Source organism: Harpia harpyja, chromosome 7 (genome assembly GCF_026419915.1).
Source record: "Harpia harpyja isolate bHarHar1 chromosome 7, bHarHar1 primary haplotype, whole genome shotgun sequence".
In the NCBI taxonomy this organism is placed as follows: Eukaryota; Metazoa; Chordata; class Aves; order Accipitriformes; family Accipitridae; genus Harpia; species Harpia harpyja.
The window spans coordinates 17,280,844-17,302,253 of NC_068946.1; the positions used below are offsets into that span (position 1 = coordinate 17,280,844).

Below are 21,410 nucleotides of genomic sequence, written 5' to 3' on the forward strand. Positions count from 1 at the left end.
TCATACAAACACAGCATGGCAGATACAAACACAAGTGAATGAGAAGCATACTCTTACTTGAACACAAACACATATATATACACACACATAAGGGAGCAAATTTTGTTCTCCTTTAAATTCGTAATGATTCAACTAAGCATCTACAGTCTTTATACTTCATTAGCATAGGTGATTTGCCAAGCTGGGAAAATGCTGTGCAAAGTATGGACAAAATTTACTTCAAATGCTGTTTAGGCCACACTCAGATTTTATATTACATGCCAACGTTCAAGAACAGATCACCATTCCTCGTATGAATTCTACTGTGTGAAATGGCATTGTTTTCCCTTGGTTGTTGATCAGAAACATGTACTAAGGTAAAAATGTTAGTGGTCTGATTTTTCATATTTGCATGAATTATGCAGATGCATAATATCCTCTCCATAATTATCCACAAGACAAAAGGAGAGGGCCAGGGCTGACTTGGACATCCCTGCCTTGATGTTCAGATGTAGGCATTTTTCCTTTCCACCACCTTTTGCCCACCTTGAGCCTACACTTGTGCAGTCATACGGAATACAACATTTAAATGGGGTCACCTCAAATCCCAGTGACATTCAAAAACTGAGGAAACTACTTTGCCTCTTAGGTGCAGTCTCACTCGGGTTTCCCTATCTTTGCTTTCCCAGGTAAGGTATGTTCACATATATCTTTTACTGCACTCAGAGCCTTTGAAGAGAGCTGGAGCACACGCAGTAGCCTCTAAAAAACCATCCTTAAAAGCACACACACATGTTTCTACTCAAAGTCTTAGCCCTCAGTGGAAAAGAAACATCTGAAACATTTTTCTCTACAGAGATATTTGCTTTATGGGGACATGGGAGTAAAAGGAACGGTAACATTAACTTGTAGGAGGAAAGATGCATTTTTCTACATCTTCAATTCAAAAGCAGCTATATGGATTTTGCTCAAATTTTCTCAAACTTTCCACAGGCAGAGCAACAACTTAGAAAACGGCAGAATTCATACACTGCTGAGAGCATTATCTTTTAAGTCCTGACATTACCACAACTACAGAAGCTTCTATCAGGGCAATGTGACTACCCACCAGGTTCTCCAGAGAGCTCATGTCCCAGCAAGGCAGCCTCCAACAAATGGCCACGTTTCAGCGGCCAAACTGGCAGTTATGTTCCATAGACAAATGGCTAATTATGGAATCTGAGCACTATTAAGAGTTCTGGCTGTAAATGTTGCCCACTCATAAAAAACCCTATGAACTACAGTTTCAGAAGCATGGTATAGTAAATAACTAAGACTTAATCAGTTTCACAGAGTTTAATGAGGATTTATTAAATTTATATAAATGTATTATTCTTTCTTTCCTTCTTCCTCATAAAATACTCTTCCCCTAAAATATCCCTTAATTTTTGGACACACTGCCTGGATGGCTCTCTGATCTAAGAGGAAAACTTGATCTTTGTTCTTGTATTTTCTCTACAGGACATTGTGCAATTAGAATTTCATGTTCTTTCAAAACTCCGCACTAAGCAGCCCGAGACACGACTATCAGAAGCCCACTGAAGTGACTTAGGAGCCTACTTAAACTGACCAATATGCTAAGCAGAAAGAGTTAACCTCTTAGGATCTTTCACCATTACAGCACTGTACCCAAAGCCCGACCCTACAGACAACACTTCTGACAAAGCACGGGATATGCAGACCCATGACGTTAGGGCATTAAAAACAAAAAAAACCAACAACAACAAAAAAAATCCAGGTGGGATTCTGTCAGCAATCAGCCTTCAGTTTTGCCATTTCAGACTTAAGAAACCAGACTTTTCCAACAAATCTTTGCATGGCTGCAAAGCTGCTTTGGCCAGGTTTAACCTTTAGGCTTTCTGTTGGCCACTCTGGAAGTGATGTTGCACCTTTGTCCAAACAGTCCATGATCAATCTCCAAAATCTTTCCCATGAAAGTATTGTTGAAAATACTAACATTTCTATAAAAACCTTTTTTCCTCATAAAACATAGATCTTTTAACCAAAAAAAGTGTCACTCAAAACACCTTAATCAGCTTGCTTAGGGTGGAATATTTTAAATTCTTAGTGGGCAAGCACTAGAGGGCAAGAAAACAGTTCTCTGGTGCTATATTTGTTTGAAATAAAGCCCTTGCTTTTCTAGCCAACCAATGTGACAACAGTAACTTGTACAACCCGGGACCAACTACTTAGTCTTTTCAGTAGTTTTCCAGTACCTACAGAGTTAATTTGTATAACTGCAATTACAGCTTTTGAAATTATATTCCTCACTCTGTTTAATCAATGCTGCACTAGATGTTTCCATTTTTACTAATTCAATCATTGAGAATATCAACCAATGATTTTAGTCTAGAGTTTAATGCCAACTATAATATTCTTTATCAAAATAACATGCTTATCTGGAAGATTATCAGCACACAGTCTTTCAGCTTCCTGTTAATCATTATAGGTCACATTAGAGCATGAGGCTCTTTGTAAATACTCACGTTAAAGACAGTGCTATAGTATTGCTATAGTATTTCCCTCACAATTCTTGCTACTGTTAAATATTTTTTGTTCCACACCACGGTGTTTCAAAATACTGAGAGACAGGTTGTGCCTGCCAAATATACAGATACACACATGCAGCCAATAAAGAATTAAGATGCCTTGGGAATTCCTATTCCCGTCCTTGACATAAGCTTATCCTACACTTTCTGCTACATCAACCCCTAGGGTTTCCCCTATAAACACATAGGGTTGACATAAGCAGTTGGTAAAGCAGTAGCTGATACTGAACAGAGGAGAATATTCAGGATCTCCTACAGTAAAAATTAGTATCTTGCTCTGCTCGTAATGAAAGTGGCCATGAGAGCACAGGGAGCAGGAACACCGTTGAGATATTTTTCAGGAAAGATGGTCCCCGAGAGAAAAGAGTGGAAGTGGTAGCAGAAACCAGCACGTGCCTCAGCACTTCCACACCAGCTTTAAAGAGCAGTGTGGCCAGGGGAGCTAGAGGAAACATACACCACAAATGTTTCGATTGTTTTAGAATATTTCGTGTCACCTCAAAGAAACATTGTGGAAAAATTACTTCCCTTCCAAAGTTAGAAGGCATTCAGATCACAGTCTGTCACCAATCCCAATCAAAATGATTCTTTTTAGACAACAACTATAAAACTAACCATCCAGGAAAAAAACCTAACAGCAAATTTCATTTAAGTAAAGTAACTAAATGATCATGACAAAGGAGAATGGCTTAGATATCGTGCGCTGATCAAAGGAGAATGGAGGTAGGTGCAAGGAGGGGGCAGCTTTATTATAACAGTCTCTGGGACTCTGCTCTGGCTGGCAGGTGCGTGCCACACCGAACCATTGTAGAAATCATTACTAATAGTGAATTCAGCAGCAGAGGTATCTGTTTCACCAAAGTGCATGACAGTATTTACCAGAGCAAGGAACATAGTGACAAAAAAAAAAAAAAATTTGTACGCAGAACTTACCTTCATGTTGAACATAGCATGATTACAGGAATGCAGGTGACCATAGAATGTGTAAACACAGAGACCCTAGGAATTAAACATAAAAAGAAAGCAATTAAGTAAGTTATAGTGATATAAATTATTCTATACCCTTGTAAATAGAAAGACCTTGAATTTATGGCTGTGTGCAAACCAAGGCACTTTGTGTGCTAAAAAACAGCTCCTGGTTGCTAAAGAGGAACACATTTCTCACAATTACTAAGGATATATATCCTTACTTCACATAATAGCTAGCAGAAAAGGTGCATTCAAATATCACAAAATAAAGCCATCTCCCTTGCCAGAGGGTTTGAATTAGAAGGTGTAATCACTGCTTCCAAAAGACTGAGCTCTTGCTCTTAGGCAGTGATTCAGTACATGTCTCTTGATATTCCACACACACCATTAAAGTCTTCCTTAAGGAACCACAAGCATGAAATCAAAATTAATTATCTTTTGTCATCTTCCACATTAGACTGTAAGTGACCTACATAGTGCAGTAACATATGTCAGATGTCATCACTGATATCTGACTTGTTCTCCCAGTACAGAAGTCATCCAACCACAGTATCTCCTGCTAAAAACCCTGAAGTCTTCAAGACTTCCCTGTTTTCATAAAGATCACTGGCTTCGTGGGTAACAGTAACAAAAATACTTTCTATTAAAAGTGAAACCGACTTTGAACAGTGTAATCATATCCTGAAGAACAAGTTTGCACTCTAAGAAAACATTTTATTGACACTGGAATTGAAAGACAATTTGTTACATTTTTCTGGAGAGACGAGAAAACCCAAAACCAAGATCTGAAATTCCTGTACTCATCCTAGTAGTCCTTCTTTGTACTTATTCCAGCATGAATCAATCTCTCAGGAGCAGGGGTAACATAGGTTTATCATACCGCTGTCATGCTTTTAGAGTTTATACCATCAGCTTAATTCCATTTTTATTTTCCCAATCCAAAAAAAAAAAAAAAAAAGAAAGAAAACATCATTCCTGCTCTGATGTAAGATATTTGATTTCTCTTTTTTACTGACAAAACCTCCTACACTTTTATCATCAGCATGCTTTATCAGTATATTCTCACTGTTTGCAACAAGTCCTTTCAGGAAAGTAGTTAATGAGGTTTGACCACAAAGCAATTCTGGAGGGACACTACTCAGTAATGCTCTGTAGTTCATATTACATCTCTGAACCATTTAGAACTCCATCCAACAAAACAGCAGTTAAAGAGGATTAGATTGCTGTTGTAAGTATCTCAGGGGTTAAGAGCAAAGAGGGGAAAGAGCTATTGAAGCTGAAGAGCAGTATTGATGCAGGAACATATGGGTATCCATTATCTGCAGATAAATTTCAGTCGGAAATTAGAAGACAATTCTCAAACAGTGAGATACAAAAACTCCCCTCCACTCCAAGTAGTGGGGATAAAAAATTCTCATTAATTGTAAGAAGCTGCTTGAAAAGTCTGGAAATAAATTACCTTCTTCTGCATGTGATCTTTTGCCTGAACTTTGAGACCAAGAAGACTCTTTCCAGTCTTGTTCGTATGGCATTAGAATACAAATCTCTGATAAAGCACAGCATTTAATGCTTCACAGAATTCCTTTTGTTTAAAAAATGTCACCAAAAAAAGGCAGCAGGCTACTTTGGCAAGCATCATTTTGTATCTTACTGTATTTTTCATTTACCTTTCTGTCTTGAAGTAGTCTCTGCTTCAAGACCACATATACTATTGAGATCAAACTAGGAAATTACTATTATTCCCATGGAAGGATTGCAAGACAAACATAACAAGAAAAAAAGGCTCTGGACTATTAAAAGTCATCCACTATCTTTAAAGAGCAAGCACACCATCCACTTTCAGCATATAAAGGTGGCCAGAGAGCAGCTCTTGAGTCCTCCACAGTTTTCAACAGACTTGCAAAGGGAAAAATTGCTACCCCCCCCCCAAACCCCTTGTATATTTACATGATTTCTAAATAATAAAATATAAACGAGGAAATCCTGATAAAAATGAAATTTAAATAATTATTATCCAATTATAAATTCACTGTTGGAATAGAAATGTGATTACACAAAATTGACAGGCAAATTAAATTTGATAAAGGTAACATAATAGGAGACAAAGATAACCCAACACATAGGAGCAGTCTAGCAAGAAAAAATTTCAAGGACATACAATCTACCTGGTGGCCTAGCAGCAATATCAGTTGTACCCAGTTCATGGTAACAAACCAAATGTTGGTGCATGTTTTGCATGTAAAAAGTAGCCCTTGTAAAATAACTGCTGTTGCTCAGCAGGGCATAGTATTTACCCTCAGACACTCTCAGATACCACTATATAGACAGTAACCTTTCCACAAATACAGAAAAAGCATGCTATCACAAACCAAAAAAAAAGAAAACCACACGGATGCCGTGCCATAAAATGAATGCGAACCTTCTGATTTCCCTTCTGTAAGTCAATTCAGTATAAACCATCTGAAAAGGATTTTAATAATAGTAATAATAATAATAATAAAAGCTAGACGAAGGCAATGGTTCTCTAAAGTGTTTGTCAATACTATCACTGAAACTTAATTTCCAAAGTGCCACTTTATTTTTATTCAATGCACAGCTAGTGTTTTCTTTGCCAACACCAGGAAATCTGACTTTTGCAGATATAGATGCCATAAAAACAAAACTGGAAAGCTTTCTATTTAGCTGAAATGTCCCAGCAAAATCAAACAGTAATAAATATTCTCTGGATCAGAGCTCATGTTAAGATAGCACTGAGCTTTCAGCATCAAGAGCTCAGCAGTTATGTTAATGATACCCCTTTTGCCCATGCATTCTGCTTTTCAGTCTTTAATAATAAAATAATCTACTATAACACCACCAGGACCCCTGCTTCATTCAGTGTGGAACTGAACAGGGTGTCCACATTCCAGGCTTAATCTCCCTTGGAGTGAAGTTTGGAGCATTTCTTCATCAGGGGAATTTCACTGGAGCGCCTTGCAAGTTGGTCCTTGGCTTACTAACAGCTTCTTGTCATCCAGGAACCAGCTGTATTTAACTGTATTTAACTGCCATTTAACTGAGTTTCTTTAAGGTTCAAGACAAGCAGGGGCAAACATCTGGGACTTGTATCACAAGGAAAAGAGCAGAGGAAAAAAGAGGAGCTTGTCTTAATGTTAGAGAAGTTGTCAGTTAGGGAAAATTACACTCCTTTGCTGCTACCTTCAAGGTCTCACTGACCATTACCACACTGACAGAGAAAACATTATCACAAATCGAGAGTAGGAGAAAGAACAAGACATCAGAGCAGAACTCTGCAGCTGTAAAAAGGCCCCTCTTTTCCACATTTAACCCATGGGATCTATACTGTCCCCTTGCATATGACACTCTAGCAGTGTAAAGGGCAGTAAATTATGTAGAATACATTGTTATTGTTAACTGAGTCATCAGGTCTTGATTGAAATATTAATGCAGGAAATCTCAGTTTTATTCACTCCTTGAGCTATTGCCTAATTACATTAATAACTATATATTCTTCCTCTGCAGAAAATACACAGTTAATAGCAATGTTCAAAGAAAACAAAATATGAAGAGTTCTGCATTGTTGTTTTTTTTTTTTAAAAGTGCTTATTCAAACACGCACACACACATATAATTTTCCAGTTTGAAACCCAGAAATTAATATTAGAATCAGTGGTTAGAAACACCATGGCATTATGTTATGGAGCCTATCAACCTCTCAGCTTCCACTGAACACAGACATTAATTGCCTGCCTTGGACTGGAGCTATCTAAAAGACTTCAGATAAAGAAAACATTTCTTTTTTTTAAAATGCAATCCAGTATTGTAGAAAAGCAGGCTGACCTTTGGAACTATGGATCTTCGAACAGTAATCCTGCTGCAAAAATAGTTAAACAAGGAACCTAAATTCAAATGATTTTTTGTTCTTACTTTCACAGGATAAAAGCCCAAGATTTCAGAATCAATAATGAAATTCTGCTGTAAATCCTCCCTATTGTGTCCTTATAGATATACAAATACCAGGGCAAGACAAGACAGGCTGAAGACAGTCATAATTAATATACTACAGCTTCTTTGCATCGGTAGAATTAAGTTCAACCATTAACATGTAACACAGCAGCTGAATCTTCCTATACTTATTTTTATTACCAGTTTAGCAGCAACAACAAAAAACTCGCAGACCTAAAAAGCCATAATTCAAGCACCTCTGGAGAAAACATACAGCCAAGAACTGTTGAGCATCATTTAAAAACTACTCATGTTTTTTAAACTCTGCTTTTTTGATTATTTTTTCTGGATTTTTAACACACTGCTATACATGAAAGTCTGACATGAACAAACTTACTTTGCCAAATTCAAAATTCAAGGTAATAAATCCATTAGATCAAGCTGAGTGTAATATACTAGGTGCAATATATAATTATCTTTGTTAGTTTGATATGATATGAGCTTTTAGATAACAACAACCGAGTATGAGATTTTTCTAAACAGTGTTCGGATAAGAGATTTATTTGTAATTCCTTGGTTCATTTAGAAATTAACTCAAAGAAATATGTTCATTCAGAAGGACTGAACTAAGAAAAGTGTTCAAACCATGAAGCACTTAACAGTGGAACTGTTCACCTCATTCTCTTTATTAAAAACAAACAAATCCTCCCAACAGTTTTTCTTGAAAGGTTTAATTTTATTGGGCAGAAAAAACTAGTGTCTTGAATGCAACTTCTGATCTTACATAGGTAAAGTTTTTTCCAGAAAGTCAAATAATCTAATACTTAGGAAGCTCACTTCACTAGACTGGAACTTTTCCTAAAGCAAGCATCGTGTTAAGCGTACTGTGATTACTAGCTATTGACTCATTGGGGAAGGTCTAACCTTTCTCTCAATCTCCCTTGCTGAATATGGCCAAGGGGTTCCCTTTTTACAGCAAAGTGCAAAATTAAAAGCGTGACTCCTACTCAAATCCTTGCCTTATTCATGACCTGGTCTACCTGCGCTTTGCATCAGCAAGGCACTAGCAAGTGCTGAAGGAAACGTGTGACATATCCAGTAGAACTGTGGGCTCTGAAGTCACTCCACGCTGCAGGGGAATTGCCTGCATTGTCGCCTTGAAGTAGGTGCACTGGAAACATCAAAAGGGATTTGCATCTCTTTATTAGAATGCAAGCTATAACAAAGTAAATTTTAAAAGAGAGAAAACTCATTTTCATGGGACATAACAGGAAACACAAAAACTGAAAGAAAGACTCTAAAAACACCTACCCCCTCTACCATTGCAAGATGGCTCCTTTGTTTTAGCCTCTCCTTTCAGCCCAGCCCGTAATAACTCACTTCAGCAATTTCCTGCATCACACGAAGTCTGTGTGCGTCCTGCGAAAGGCCAGCCCAGCTGCTCGCAGCAAGAGCCACTCTCTTCTCCGTCTGCCCCATCCTGTCTCATCCAGAGGGCACCACTCAAAGCAAGGCAAAAATGCATTCATCTCCCAGCTACTCTCAGAGGCGTTTGCGAGCACATGACGTACAGTATCTGTACGGTAAGCAGTGAAGAAATTTGCAAAACAATTTTACCATCTGTCACCACAGGTTTTACCCGATAAGCTCAAGCACAGAACCTCCAGCGTGGAGTTTGCTTCTGTTCTCCTCACTTGGAATAGACCCTTGGGGAAAAAATCATGCGGAGAAGACTGTTTCTTGATGTAAGACCAAGGGTAAGGCCAGGGCGTTACTCAGATGTTTTGTAATCCTGTATTTGGGGGATAAAATTAACTTGCAACAGTCATTTGTGTGCCTTATTAGGCACAAGGATTCAGAGAGGCAGGTATGTACAACAAAGTTCAAGTACATCAGCTGTTGGGCTCTTTTTTTTTTTTTTTTTAACTTTATTCACTGCATCTTCCTAAAGAAATGAAAGAGAATTTTGAATCTCTTTAAAATGCATGAACTTAAATAACAACTTTCAGACTGTGAAACATTAAAAACTTGAGAAACAGCGTTTTTCTAAAGCTGCTAGATAATAGAAACTAGAAATAGAGCTCTGCCTGCCAGCTAAGCCTAACACCATGCTTTTCATCACAGACCAGCCTTCCTTTCATTTCAGAGTTAGTAACACCTCCTATTAAAAATACAGAAAAAACTAAAGCAACCTTGCTCTGGGACACTCCTGAATTATTTCATTTTTCTGCATCTGAACTTTCACCTGAACATAGCATTAATATGTCTTTTGCACTGAACATGTAGTCATATTCATTTTCTTAATTGGGAGGAAAAGTATGTTTCTAGGCCAAGACCCTGTATGCTAAATCTGTTCAAAGTGAACCTCTAAGGCTCTCCTAAAAAACACTAAAAACAGGAGTTTATAGTAGAAATGCTGACAGATTATATTCTTGCCAGCATAATATAACCTGACTCTAAGATAAATGTTTCATGAATTAAAAAAGTTGAAAAAAGCTCCTCTGTTCAGCTTTGTTCTCCAGATGAAAGTGAATTATCTTTTTGTCTTCTACTGACACTTGGATTTTTGTACTGCAGTCTGTGGAAACCTGTAACCACAGGCAGTATTTAAACAGACATCCCGTGTGGGATTCTCTCTTCACTAAAATCCTGTAAGAGACATCAAACTTCTAACTATATAAGGAGGAAAAAAGATTTTATAGCAAGCAGATACCTTCCTGTACCTGCTTCTCTGAAGAGAGAGAAAAGTAATCTCTACCTGGAGAGATGACACACAAGCATAGTTCCACCTGGCCATGACAGACCATCCAGGCAGGAGGAGAGAGAAGTTTCTTTGCTGGACCCATCATTCCTTTAAAAGAAAATACATAGAAAAAAAAAAATCCCTCAAAGATATTGAAATTCTTTCACTAAAAGCAGACCTGACCTGTGTATTATTCCCCTGGTTGATATTGGCAGATGGCTTCAGTAACAGAAGCTACTGCATTTTAATAAGGATTCGTAAGGCAGGCGAACATACATCACCCTGTCAGCACCGAAAGAGCCAAAGTTGTTAATTGCATTCCTCCTATCCAATGTAACTCCTGGAGTTTCAATGTTCCAGTGAGGGAAGGATCAGTGGTGCAAAAGCAGGGATGGCCAGGGAAATCCCGTATGCTGAAGTCCATTAACTGCAGACTTCTCAGCATGGGATATGGCCTTTTCCCCCCCAGAATTAGGTGGCCCTTTTTTACCATAACTAGAGTTTATTTTAAATTAACTTGGTATTCCAATGCTTTGCAAAACATACCAACTGTTTTCAGGAGAGTAATGCGTGAATGACAGAAACCCCGTAGGACTGTCTAACATTAAACCTTATGAGCTCTATTGCTTTAATGTAAAAAAGATCAAAAAGATGAATTATAAATGAGCGGAAGTTGCTGGTGCAATATAACTGGAAAAGTTATGAGTGCAGTGAAAGCGCAGAAAAGAAATAGAAAAGGAATTCTGTTGGCTTTGAAAATGAAATTACATGAAAGCAGAATAAAACAATGAATACATAATTTAATTATATATGAGAAAAAGTGAGAGGGCTATATGGGAAACCCTTTCTTCCTTCCTTCCCACTTTTAAAGGTAGAGGGTTTGAAATTTTCATTGAAAGTTTCATGCTTGGAAAGTTTTTACTTTTCCTCTGTTCAGAAGTGAACAGCGTCTGGCCTGCAAGAAAACTACAAAAGGCGTGAGAAGCTGTTCAGTTGTATATTGTTCAGCTTCTGCACAGATATGGCTTCTGCATCTGAATCTACCACTCCTGTGCATTGTCTTTAGTGTCTGCACTCAAGAATTGTGCTCTTTCACCTGCTAATCTGATTCTGCTCCTGTAACAAAAGTCTTAAGAAATCAGCATCTGAGCAAAGCAACACGATGCATTATCTTCTGATCTTACCTGAAATGAGAAGTTGAGTATCAGTCTGAAGGATTTTAGTGCTCTTAAAACCTGAAGCTCAATTTTGGCCTGAATGCCAAACTGTTGCCTTATGTGAATTCATACCAGAACACTGGTTATTTTTCCTAACGAAAGAAAGGAAAAACTAAGTGTTTTTAACTGAAAAAGACAGTATAGAGGCAAAAACAGGTACATACACAACAATGATTATTAAGTAAGACAAATGAGATGGCCCTAAAGTTTAAAAAAAAAAAAAAGAAAAAAAGAAAAAGCTGAAGAATTTCTTCCCTTCAAAGAGTCAGTATAAATCAAGAGTAAGCCAATAAGATCAAAGTTGTTACTTGTCTGACAGCCATTTAGAGAGTGTTTACTTCTATTGCTATAAATGAATTTGTAAGCCTCTTGCATTCACACTGTGAATTTTGTTCTGGCAGTCATTATGCACCAAGTGCATCTCATCCAAATTTAAAATGGCACATGCACAGAGAAAAATACCAAAATAAGAAAAATACCAAAATGAGAAAAACAAAAAAGGGCAAGCTTAACATTTCTGCAGTTCTCATAGCACTCCTGAAGTCATGTTCTTCTTTGATCTCTTTTTTCTCCATTAACCAACAGGAAGGGATCGACTAGTTCCCAAAGTAGGGGTCTTGGCAAAGAAACCAGTATCTGAACTGAAAAGGAAAGCACATCACTTCTTCACCATGATCCGGTTTTCCCAACTACTGCTGCTTTGGGAATAACAGTATTGCTCACCTGAGGGACTGAGATCACAGAAGGGAATCCAGACTATTTGGCCAGAAACACTGAAGAAGATATTAATTGGAAAAAAGTCACTGAATTTAAAAAAAAAAACAAAAACACAAGAAAAAAAAGAAAAATGAACAGTTTCATTTTAAAAAGTCTTTAGATTTCAAAATTTGAAAAAGAAGTATCACCAGTGGAAGAGGAGGAAACATTGAAATCAGGTCTTATAAACACACTGTCCATAGATTCTATGCACAAGATCCTGCATACACTGTCTACACGTTCTGAGTCAAAGGAGAAAAAAGGATTGTAAATGCCTATCAAAAATATTCCTAATCTTCTGCAAATTCAAATTCAGAATTTTGTAAGTATTCAAAATGAATTTCATGTCAATATTTTCAAAAGTGAGATTTTCTAGAGAAAAGAGAAAGTAAAGCAGGAAGGTCTGGGTAGTGATGGAAATAGTTATATTTTTTAGTAAGTCTGCTAAGTTTTATTTAGCATTCAAAGCACAAATACTTAATTACTATCTCAGTGTCTCAATAACATGATGGTTAACTTCCATTACATTTAGGAATAAGCAAACTTTGTCTCATAAACTTGCATGCTTTTTACGTTATGGGCCCTACGTATTTTTGGCCCTCTTGTTTAGCTGAAATACAGATATTGTGTGAAAAGGCATCATCCTTCTTGTCATTGCCTTACACTACCACAAGGACGTATCATAAAATAAAAGAGATCTGGGGCTTACTGAAGCTAACGACAAAATTATTGCCAGTTTCACTCACAGAATGAGGACACTTGGTAATGCCTTTGCTAGAAAAAAACTTCCACCTGATGTCAAGTTTCATTGCATATGAAATTACCTATGCCAATAAATATGCTTATGCTCAGACCAAAAGATGTGTAAATACATCCTTTTGACTTTCATCATACAAAGCATTCCTATTGGAATTATCTTGCTGAATCTCAGTCTAACGATTACCAATATTACTCTTTCACCATGGCACTGCCCCCAGTAGAAACCTGTATTCAGTCTCAGTGGGAAAGGAATTAGGCAAAACACCAATTTTGAAAGTCCCACCTGCTTTATAGAGCTTATCGATCATTTCAGAGAAAAAATATTTTAATCATTAAAAATACACTCTAGTGGTTTAGCTTTGTTAAGCTTATTAATATTTTCCAATAAACTTAATGACTTAAATTAAATAAGAATAAATTTATTTTTTAATCCATCAATACTGGCACTGTATCTCGTGACTGGACTCACAGGACTACAGAGTATGCAACTATTTATGTCACCTTCAAAGAAGCACATGTAGGAGGGCTGAAAACAGAAAATCTTTACTGGGAATATCCCACAACAAAACAAATGTCATAATAAGTTATAAATACATACATATGTATATACATAAATACATAGTCCTTCATGTGCAAGAAGATAGGTCAAAGAATAAAAATATTGAAAAAAATTATTCCAAAGCAATATGAACACTTTCCCCAAAATGTTTTTGTCTGGTGCTAACAAGGTTATTGGGGGCAAGGGGGATAAAAACATTTAGCATCTGAGAAGCAAGATCTCTTCATCTGTTTTAGCACCATTTTCCCAAGATGCTCACATTATGGCACAAATTGCAGAGATACTGAAAAGAAGTAAAATCCTGGAAGCCTTTTCAGAGACCTCCTGTAAATTTACAGCATGATTACATTACGTCTTAAATTAAAAATTTTCTTACAAAGTTCAGCCTAACTGTCAGAGTTGCCAGGATTAGATCTGGGACCAAATGTATTATGACTAAGCTTGACGCTGTGTAAATATTAGGTCCATTATTCAAACTGCTCACAGGACACTGTGAGCTTGATTTTACATTGACAAAAACTCCCCATGAAACACCTTTCCTGTGATTTTTCCCTAGTAGGTGTTGTGGCACAGGCCCCTATCTGAGCAGAAAGAAAATGTAAACAGCAGGTTCCCATTAAAGGACTTATATCATGTATGTAGCCTCAGACAAAAGAATTCCAGTAGTTGGGTTTTGTGACTTATTAAGGGCAGTCTGCTCTGTAATTGTCAGTGAAATAATCTCATTGACACATACAAGTTAGGAAATAGAGGTCTCATTAACAAAGCCTCTAGCCTTTATTAGATCCTATAAATAACCAAGAGAGCCTCCAAAAGATCGATTACAGCCTTTAAACGTTTACAGAATCAGTGTTTAATTAAGACAATTTTAATATGCAAATCAAATCTAATTATCATCATTTGTTAATGTTAGTTTGCCTGGGCTCTAAACAGCTGCAAATATGGTAACAGTATCACATTTTTGCTGCTTTTTTTTCCTAGGAAGAACTGCAGAGGAAACAATCAGGTTGTGCTACCAGTACGTATGAAAGCTTTCAAAACCACATTTCCATTTACCATTTGGAGATGAAGGTCAAAAAAGTGCTCAGTGTAGCATAAAATCTAGCTGAAATGTTATGCATTTCTTCACCCACTATTTTGTAGAGTGCTTTAATTAATGTATTTCCTTCAAAGTAACCAACCCCTCCGGGAGCTTCTTTTGATGAAAATCTGCCCTTGTTCAATGCAGTGATTGAATAGATGGGTTTCTAACACAGACCATTGTCACTCAGAAGCTGTTATTGGGACTTTTTTCCCTCCTACCTCCTCTGCCCCGGGAACGATAGGTAACCCTCCTGTGCTGAGAAGCCACAGCATTACGGCAAAGCCCCTGGAAATTAAAGTGTGAAGCAAACAAGAACACAGCCTTCAGCAACATGATGGGAGGAGCAGCCAAGGAGGAATACAACGCAGCAGGGGAGAAAACAAATGTCTGTGTTCTGACTCTTGAAAAAATAAAATTAAAGCCTCAAAGTCCTGTGAATTTGTTTTGGGAAAGAGGGTGGAGCAGCTGCAACACGATCCTGGTAAAAATCATCCCCTTTTCCTGACACTGCTGCACTCCTGCCACCACGAAAAGCTGCACAGATTAAAATGAAGAAAAAGAACCACTCACCATTGGGCGGTATTGATTTGTTGTTGAATGCTTACACATTGACAGAGGGGAAAATATGGAATGTTTCTGTTTGTAACATTTTACAATACAGAAAGTCACTTCTTTATTTTTCTTTCCCATTATGTTTTCTTTCCTCATATTCCCAATGCTTTGGACCTTGTAGCTGCCAAGGCCTCAGCTGGTTGAGGGTAAGAGGAAAGATTTCTACTTTTACTTATTCTGTAATAATTCGGTATTTCTAAGTAAAGTCCTCATAGGAAAAAAAAAAAAAAAAAAAGGACATGCAGCTACAATAGGCAATGAGTCTTTCAAGACAGAATGAATAAAAATGTAATAATCAGAGTAGAAATAAAATACAAGAGACAACTTGAAAAGCCCCAATTCAAATGGGAGCAGAATGGCTCTCACCCAGCGTCTTGACTGACTAGTGGATGAAAAGACTTCATACAGAAACTGCACTTGGGTACAGCGCAGAGACATGGTTGGGTAGAGATCTGTCAGGGAATGACTTCCCAGCTCCCTTTTGAAAGGTCCTCCCTGGACATGGTCTTGGAGAATGAGGCACGTTCAATAAAACCTGTGCATGCTACTGGCGAAACAGCAAGTCCACACAGAAGTTGAGCTAGGCTAGAGGACAAATTTGGGCTAGGCGACAAAACCTTATATAGCAGGAGCACCTAACACTCGTGAACCTGCAGGCAATGAAGAATCAAGTCACAGAATATAAAGCTGTTGAAGGGGCTGCTGAGGCAGCTGGCAGGTGTTGATGCTGGATTTGTAGCGTGTTCCCACTGAGAGCTGTATGCAAAGGCACAGGGTTTCTGTGCAGACTAGTGATGACTGTGGGAACTGTGATCATTTCTGGGTGAATATCTGAACCTGAGAAAACCACAAGAATTTGAACTAACCATACATGGAAGGGAGCACCTACAAAGTTTCATTTTTCTAAAGCTCTATTAACTGTAATGAAAACTTTTTTACTTATCCTTCATTAGCTAAAATGGCCAGGATTTTCACAGAGCCTATAGAAGCTTGAATTTCAGTGGAACTTTGTGTGATGAGTGGAACAAGTACATTTTCAGGAAATACCTGCAAACCCAAGAGCAGGGAAGAAAGACTGGAAAATAAATGCAAACTAGGGCACATCTAGTAGGCTTAGTGGAGAAGTTTTGTGTTCAGACACAGTATACATACACTTACACCACTGAGCTCTGAGCTACACCATCAGGACTAGGACAGAGAGGGAAAGAACAGAGAAGTACTTCAGAAATTCAGTTCATTCAGTCATTTACTACGGTGCTGCAATGCTGCGTTAGCTGGTTTTGCCCAGTGGATGTTTTCCTAAAAGGGGAAGTCAACAGTACTGATACACTTCATACAGACAGTAAACTGACAGCAAAGGAAAGCGAAATGACCAAGACAATACTTGAGCCACTAATTCACAGCCAAGGGTTCACAGTCATTTTCCAGGTCACCTCCATGCTACTTACTAACATTGGATAAAAGACAGTCCTTTTTATCCCAGCTGAAACTTCCCCAGGCATGGGAAGTGCTGTGCCCTGGTATACCTGCTCCAGTTTTCCAATCCAGTTGCACACAAAACCAGCTACTTCTGAGGAAAGTTCTCTTATGGAACAGGTAGCTATGCTGTCCATAAATATTATTTCATATTGTCAAGTCTAAACTTACTATTCATATTAAAAATATATGAAATACATTTTATGTTTGACATATTGTATGGTCTCATTATGCATACAAATGTCCATTCACTTTGTAACCTGCTAAATTATTGGCCTCAGCATCTCAAACCTGCCTGCAGCTCCAGTGATGGAAAGTTAAAAACATTCCCAAACTCCCTTCTATCTCTCTGAGTGTTGTTATGTGCACTCAGCAACATAAAAAAGTACCTGAGTCACACACAGATCTGATAAATTCCTAAGATATATAGACATATCTCCATGTAGATATACTGTCAAAACCGAAAGAGTTTTAAAAATTAATTCAGAAAAAATTATCTGCATTAGACATGCACATCAACAATCCTGCTCCATAACAATGTTCAGGCATCTACCAAATTAAATGCTACTTCTTATGTAGTGATCTTCAGCGTTCAATCTTTTGAGCATCCAAGTTTCAAGGACATTATTATAAGAACTGTCATAAATAAAAAGTACTACTTAGACAGCATTTTACACCCTGAACAGATTAAGCCTCTGTTGAAGTCTTACTCTCCAATAAGAATGGAATTAGTGCCCATTTTACAATGTGGTGAAAAGGAAGTATGCTGGCATACACGGCTGAAAGCTGTGGCAGGAATCCTGACACTATGCTTAAGCAGAGCAGGGCAAAACAAATTTTCATTCCATTTCTCAGCTAACACTGAGCACTCAGTGTGACTCTTGGCCTATTATATATGTTTTGCAGGTCAAAATTTTCAACCACATGATTTCGATTAGTAAAGAATGAAATACATCTAAAAGTTTGTCTTTCAGAAGACACCATTATATTTTTTTTAAAATGAGAAATGACATTTTAATCTTTTTTGAAAAAGTGCCTTCAGTGTGATTTGATTATAAAGCCCCAACAAATATAATACGTCTCCCCCCCCCCCCCCCCCCCCCCCCCATTCTCCTTTCCTGTCTCCCGCATCACTAGGGACGGTATACATAATTATTCCCAGATCTGAGAAGTAGAGCTCTTTCATTAATTTTATTGGTTTTGTAATTTTTCAATTTAAGCCAGATCTTTCCTGATTATTGAAAGACAAGTAAGGATACCTTTTTTTTTTCTTTTAATTAGAAAAAATATGCATTTAACAAAAAGAAGCTCAAAAGGAAAACACATAATGCACTTTAAATGCAAATGACCTATAACTTGCATTCCATTTCTGCAAATTTTCAAATAAAATGCTAAAATCTCAACCAAAGCACTTTGGTTTTGTTTGCAGCTAGCTTTGCCGGGCTTGTGTCCTTCTTACCTTGACTCCCTGCGGGGAATTAGCAGGAAGCAGGATGCCCTGGGCTCCCCCTCCAGCCAGAGGATGCTCCACAGCAGCACAGGCTGGCCCGGGTTTGCAATCCTGATGTGGCAGGGCTCTGCCCTTTGTGCAAGCCAGGCTGCTGTACAGCAGGGTCACCGCAATGACATGGCAGAGCTAGCTCAAAATTAAATTCATGTCCTTGCATGTCTTCAAGACACACATGGAGCACCTCTTATGCACGGTAGGAATATATGACTAGAATAGCCTCTCAGGTCTCATTGGGATGTATGTCTACCTACTGTACAAGACAAGATGGCACAAGAAGCATTGCACTATGAGATATCACGTTATGTTCATTTTCTCTTCAGTGAACTGAACTGCAAATAAATGACTCGGAAACCAGCATGAAATGAGGACATATCACCAGTGGGGTTTTATAAACATTATTTGTTAGAAGATGTAACTCTCTTAACAATATATGACCCATGACTAATTTCAGGGGGTCAAGGTGATCTTTGCCCTCCACTGTGTAGAGCATTATTCTTCTCTAGAGAAGTTCAGAGGTTAATGAATAAAGCGTCAGCGAAGAAGAAACAAGACTAAGCAAGAAAATGCTTGTTCTTGGGCTCTGCTATAAATAATGCTCTCATTAAAATTCTGCCTTGGAAGAAAGGCAAGTCCATTAGTCTAGGAGCTAATTTTTACTGGCTCCTTAGATGTATGCATATTAAAAATTCAGGCTTTATAATTGCCAGCCATCAACCACCTAGTCAGTGCTGTTCTTGGAGTTTTTAATTATTTACTTCATTTGCATAGACACTCTAATTTATGATCAACCATTTAGTTATCAAGGGAGAGTTTTAGTAATTCCTCTTTTACGTTTTTATTTATTCCTTTGGTATCCCTAGCAGGAGCGCTGAGAGGGCCTTGCCCGAGCTGCACAGCAGTGGGACAGGCCCACCCCGGCACCTGCAGCCTGCCGCCGTCACGCGTGGCCGCGCTTCCCCGCACCCTTTCTGCCTGGGCCAGGGCAATGTGTACGGTGCAGCTACGCAGCATCCGCTAAACACCCATATCCCACCTCTCAGCGTCACAGTAGGGTGCAAGGACATCCCTCCTACCCGAGACCTTAACCTCCTCCTCAGCTGCTGCTGAAGGCCCTTGCCTAGCACCTTGGCCTCAACAGAGGATGGAAGAGCTCACACCTGGGAACGTGCTGCCTCTTTGCTATGAGTGCTCTGGCACTTTGCCCCAAAGCTGTTCTCCTTTGGGTTTTCAGTTTGGAGCTGTTTTCTCCTCCTCCCACAACCTTGCTCTGTTGTCTGAGGATACTACTGCTGCGAAACCTCCACCACCGTTGCCCTTCCTCATTGTGAACAGGTCTTGGCTTTTGTCTGTTCATACTTCTGAGCAGACAGTATACGCTTCTCCTCAAAATGCTGTCTGCCCAGCTCCTTGGACACACAAAAAGGTGAGAAAATATAGGAAGACACAGGCTTTGAAAAGAATGAGTTCTGCAGTCACGCAGGAGTGCGCCTGTCCCACCGCTCCCCCTGGGCAGCCAGGCTGCACTACTGCTGCCGATGCACTCTTCAGCTGGACATCGTCCCCCTTGGGCACCGCCGGCCCAGAGACAGCAGTCAATCTTGAAAAGCCACCCAATTTTTTGTTCATCCTTAAAAACAACTAAGTTATCGAACAAAAGACGTGTTGTCTGTCTTCAGTGTTCAATGGCAGGCTCCAGCAACAATGGGAATGATTGATTTGTAATCCCTGGTATCATTGTGCTCTTCCCTGGGTACCGTCTCTGACAGCTTTTTGCAGACAGGATACCAGACAGCAAATGCGAAGGGAGCAAACTAGCCTTGCCTGGCAGGAAGGGAATTGATTACCAATCCCTCTTTCTGCCAGGCAGAATTTCTTTGCTGCAATTCATACTTTTCAATGGGCTGTCTACAGACAGCCTCCAGATGGCTTTGGGGGAAGTGAGGGCAATGACACTAGAGATTACAAATCAATCACTATTATAAAGCCTTTTATTTGGTAGAAGCTTCCGAGCAGAAAACAGATACCAAAAATATGTAATACGTCCTGATTTTTTGTTTGCTGTTTCCTTTCCTTAAGCTCCTTTATGTCCTCTTTTCCTCCTGACACCACTGCTTTCTGTTTTTTCACTGCTTTTACTTCTATCTTTCTTACTACATATTTCTCATTTATACTTGATTTTATCCTTCTATCATCTTTCTCACTGCTAACCTACACCATCCATAGCTACCTGATATGGAAGTAAAACATGATCTTTCTACTCTATGCTGTCGTCTTCCCTTTCTTTCACACCCAGATCCCTCTTCTCAAAAAATGGGACAGTAACACTGACAGAGAATGGAGCAAGGTCTACCTAATTTTTACTGTCTTGAAGCCATCGCATTCATCATTCTGACTGCTTTTGCTCATAGCAGTATGTCGGGTTTAGTACGATAGGATCCACGCAGTAAGGACAGAAGGTAACAGAGAGTCTGGCAAAAGACTGCAGCCCCTCAGCTGCACCATAAAACATCCAGAGAAAGCTCCCCATACGCCAGGGTACACCCACACTGCTGGGCCCTGAATGTGACACTTGTCGCATGTGTGACACTTCTCATCAGTGCATTAATTTTACAAGGGAGATCATGGGTGCAGTCCCAGCTAGCCAGAGGAAATCAGAATATACTGTTATTCCAGAGCTTTCATGTGAGAACAGTCCTGAACCCCCAGCACACAGGTCTGATCTTACTCGCATTTATGCTTTCCTTCATGTTTTAATTCATGTTCTGTTATTAAGAAAACTGTTGTCAACCAGAACAAGTGAGACAGGTATTGACAATGTGTTTGTTGGGGTAAATAGACTTCTTTTAACAATAGACCTGATCAAGAAAGAGGTCAGTTTAAATAAATCAACTGACATGCATTTGGTAAAATAAATATCAGCAGCGTTGAAAATCACCTTTTAAAAAATTTTGGCTTACTGAATCAAAACAACTTTCTGTTCTAAAATATTAACAAGTTTAGATTTAAGTATATTTTTAGACACTGAAAAATAGATCAAAATTGTCAAAGGAGAATATTCAAAATTCTGGAGACACTACAGTTTGGTTTTGCAGAACAGAGACTTCATCCATGTACTGACACACACAAAGTTTTCAAACTATTGACTTTTCATCCTAACCCAAGTAGGAAGTTTTTTTTCAGAACCTCAGAAATGCATTTGATTGTTAAAAAAAC

The 21,410-nt window shown here is 38.6% G+C and overlaps 1 protein-coding gene across 1 annotated transcript in view; it reads right to left on the bottom strand.

Moving 5' to 3' along the window:
- SPAG16 (sperm associated antigen 16) overlaps window positions 1-21,410 on the bottom strand; it is a 218,390-nt gene that overhangs the window by 123,538 nt on the left and 73,442 nt on the right. The window contains exon 5 of the mRNA XM_052791418.1: window positions 3,501-3,566. Coding sequence (XP_052647378.1) covers window positions 3,501-3,566 — 66 coding nt within the window. The remainder of the gene's footprint in view (window positions 1-3,500; window positions 3,567-21,410) is intronic.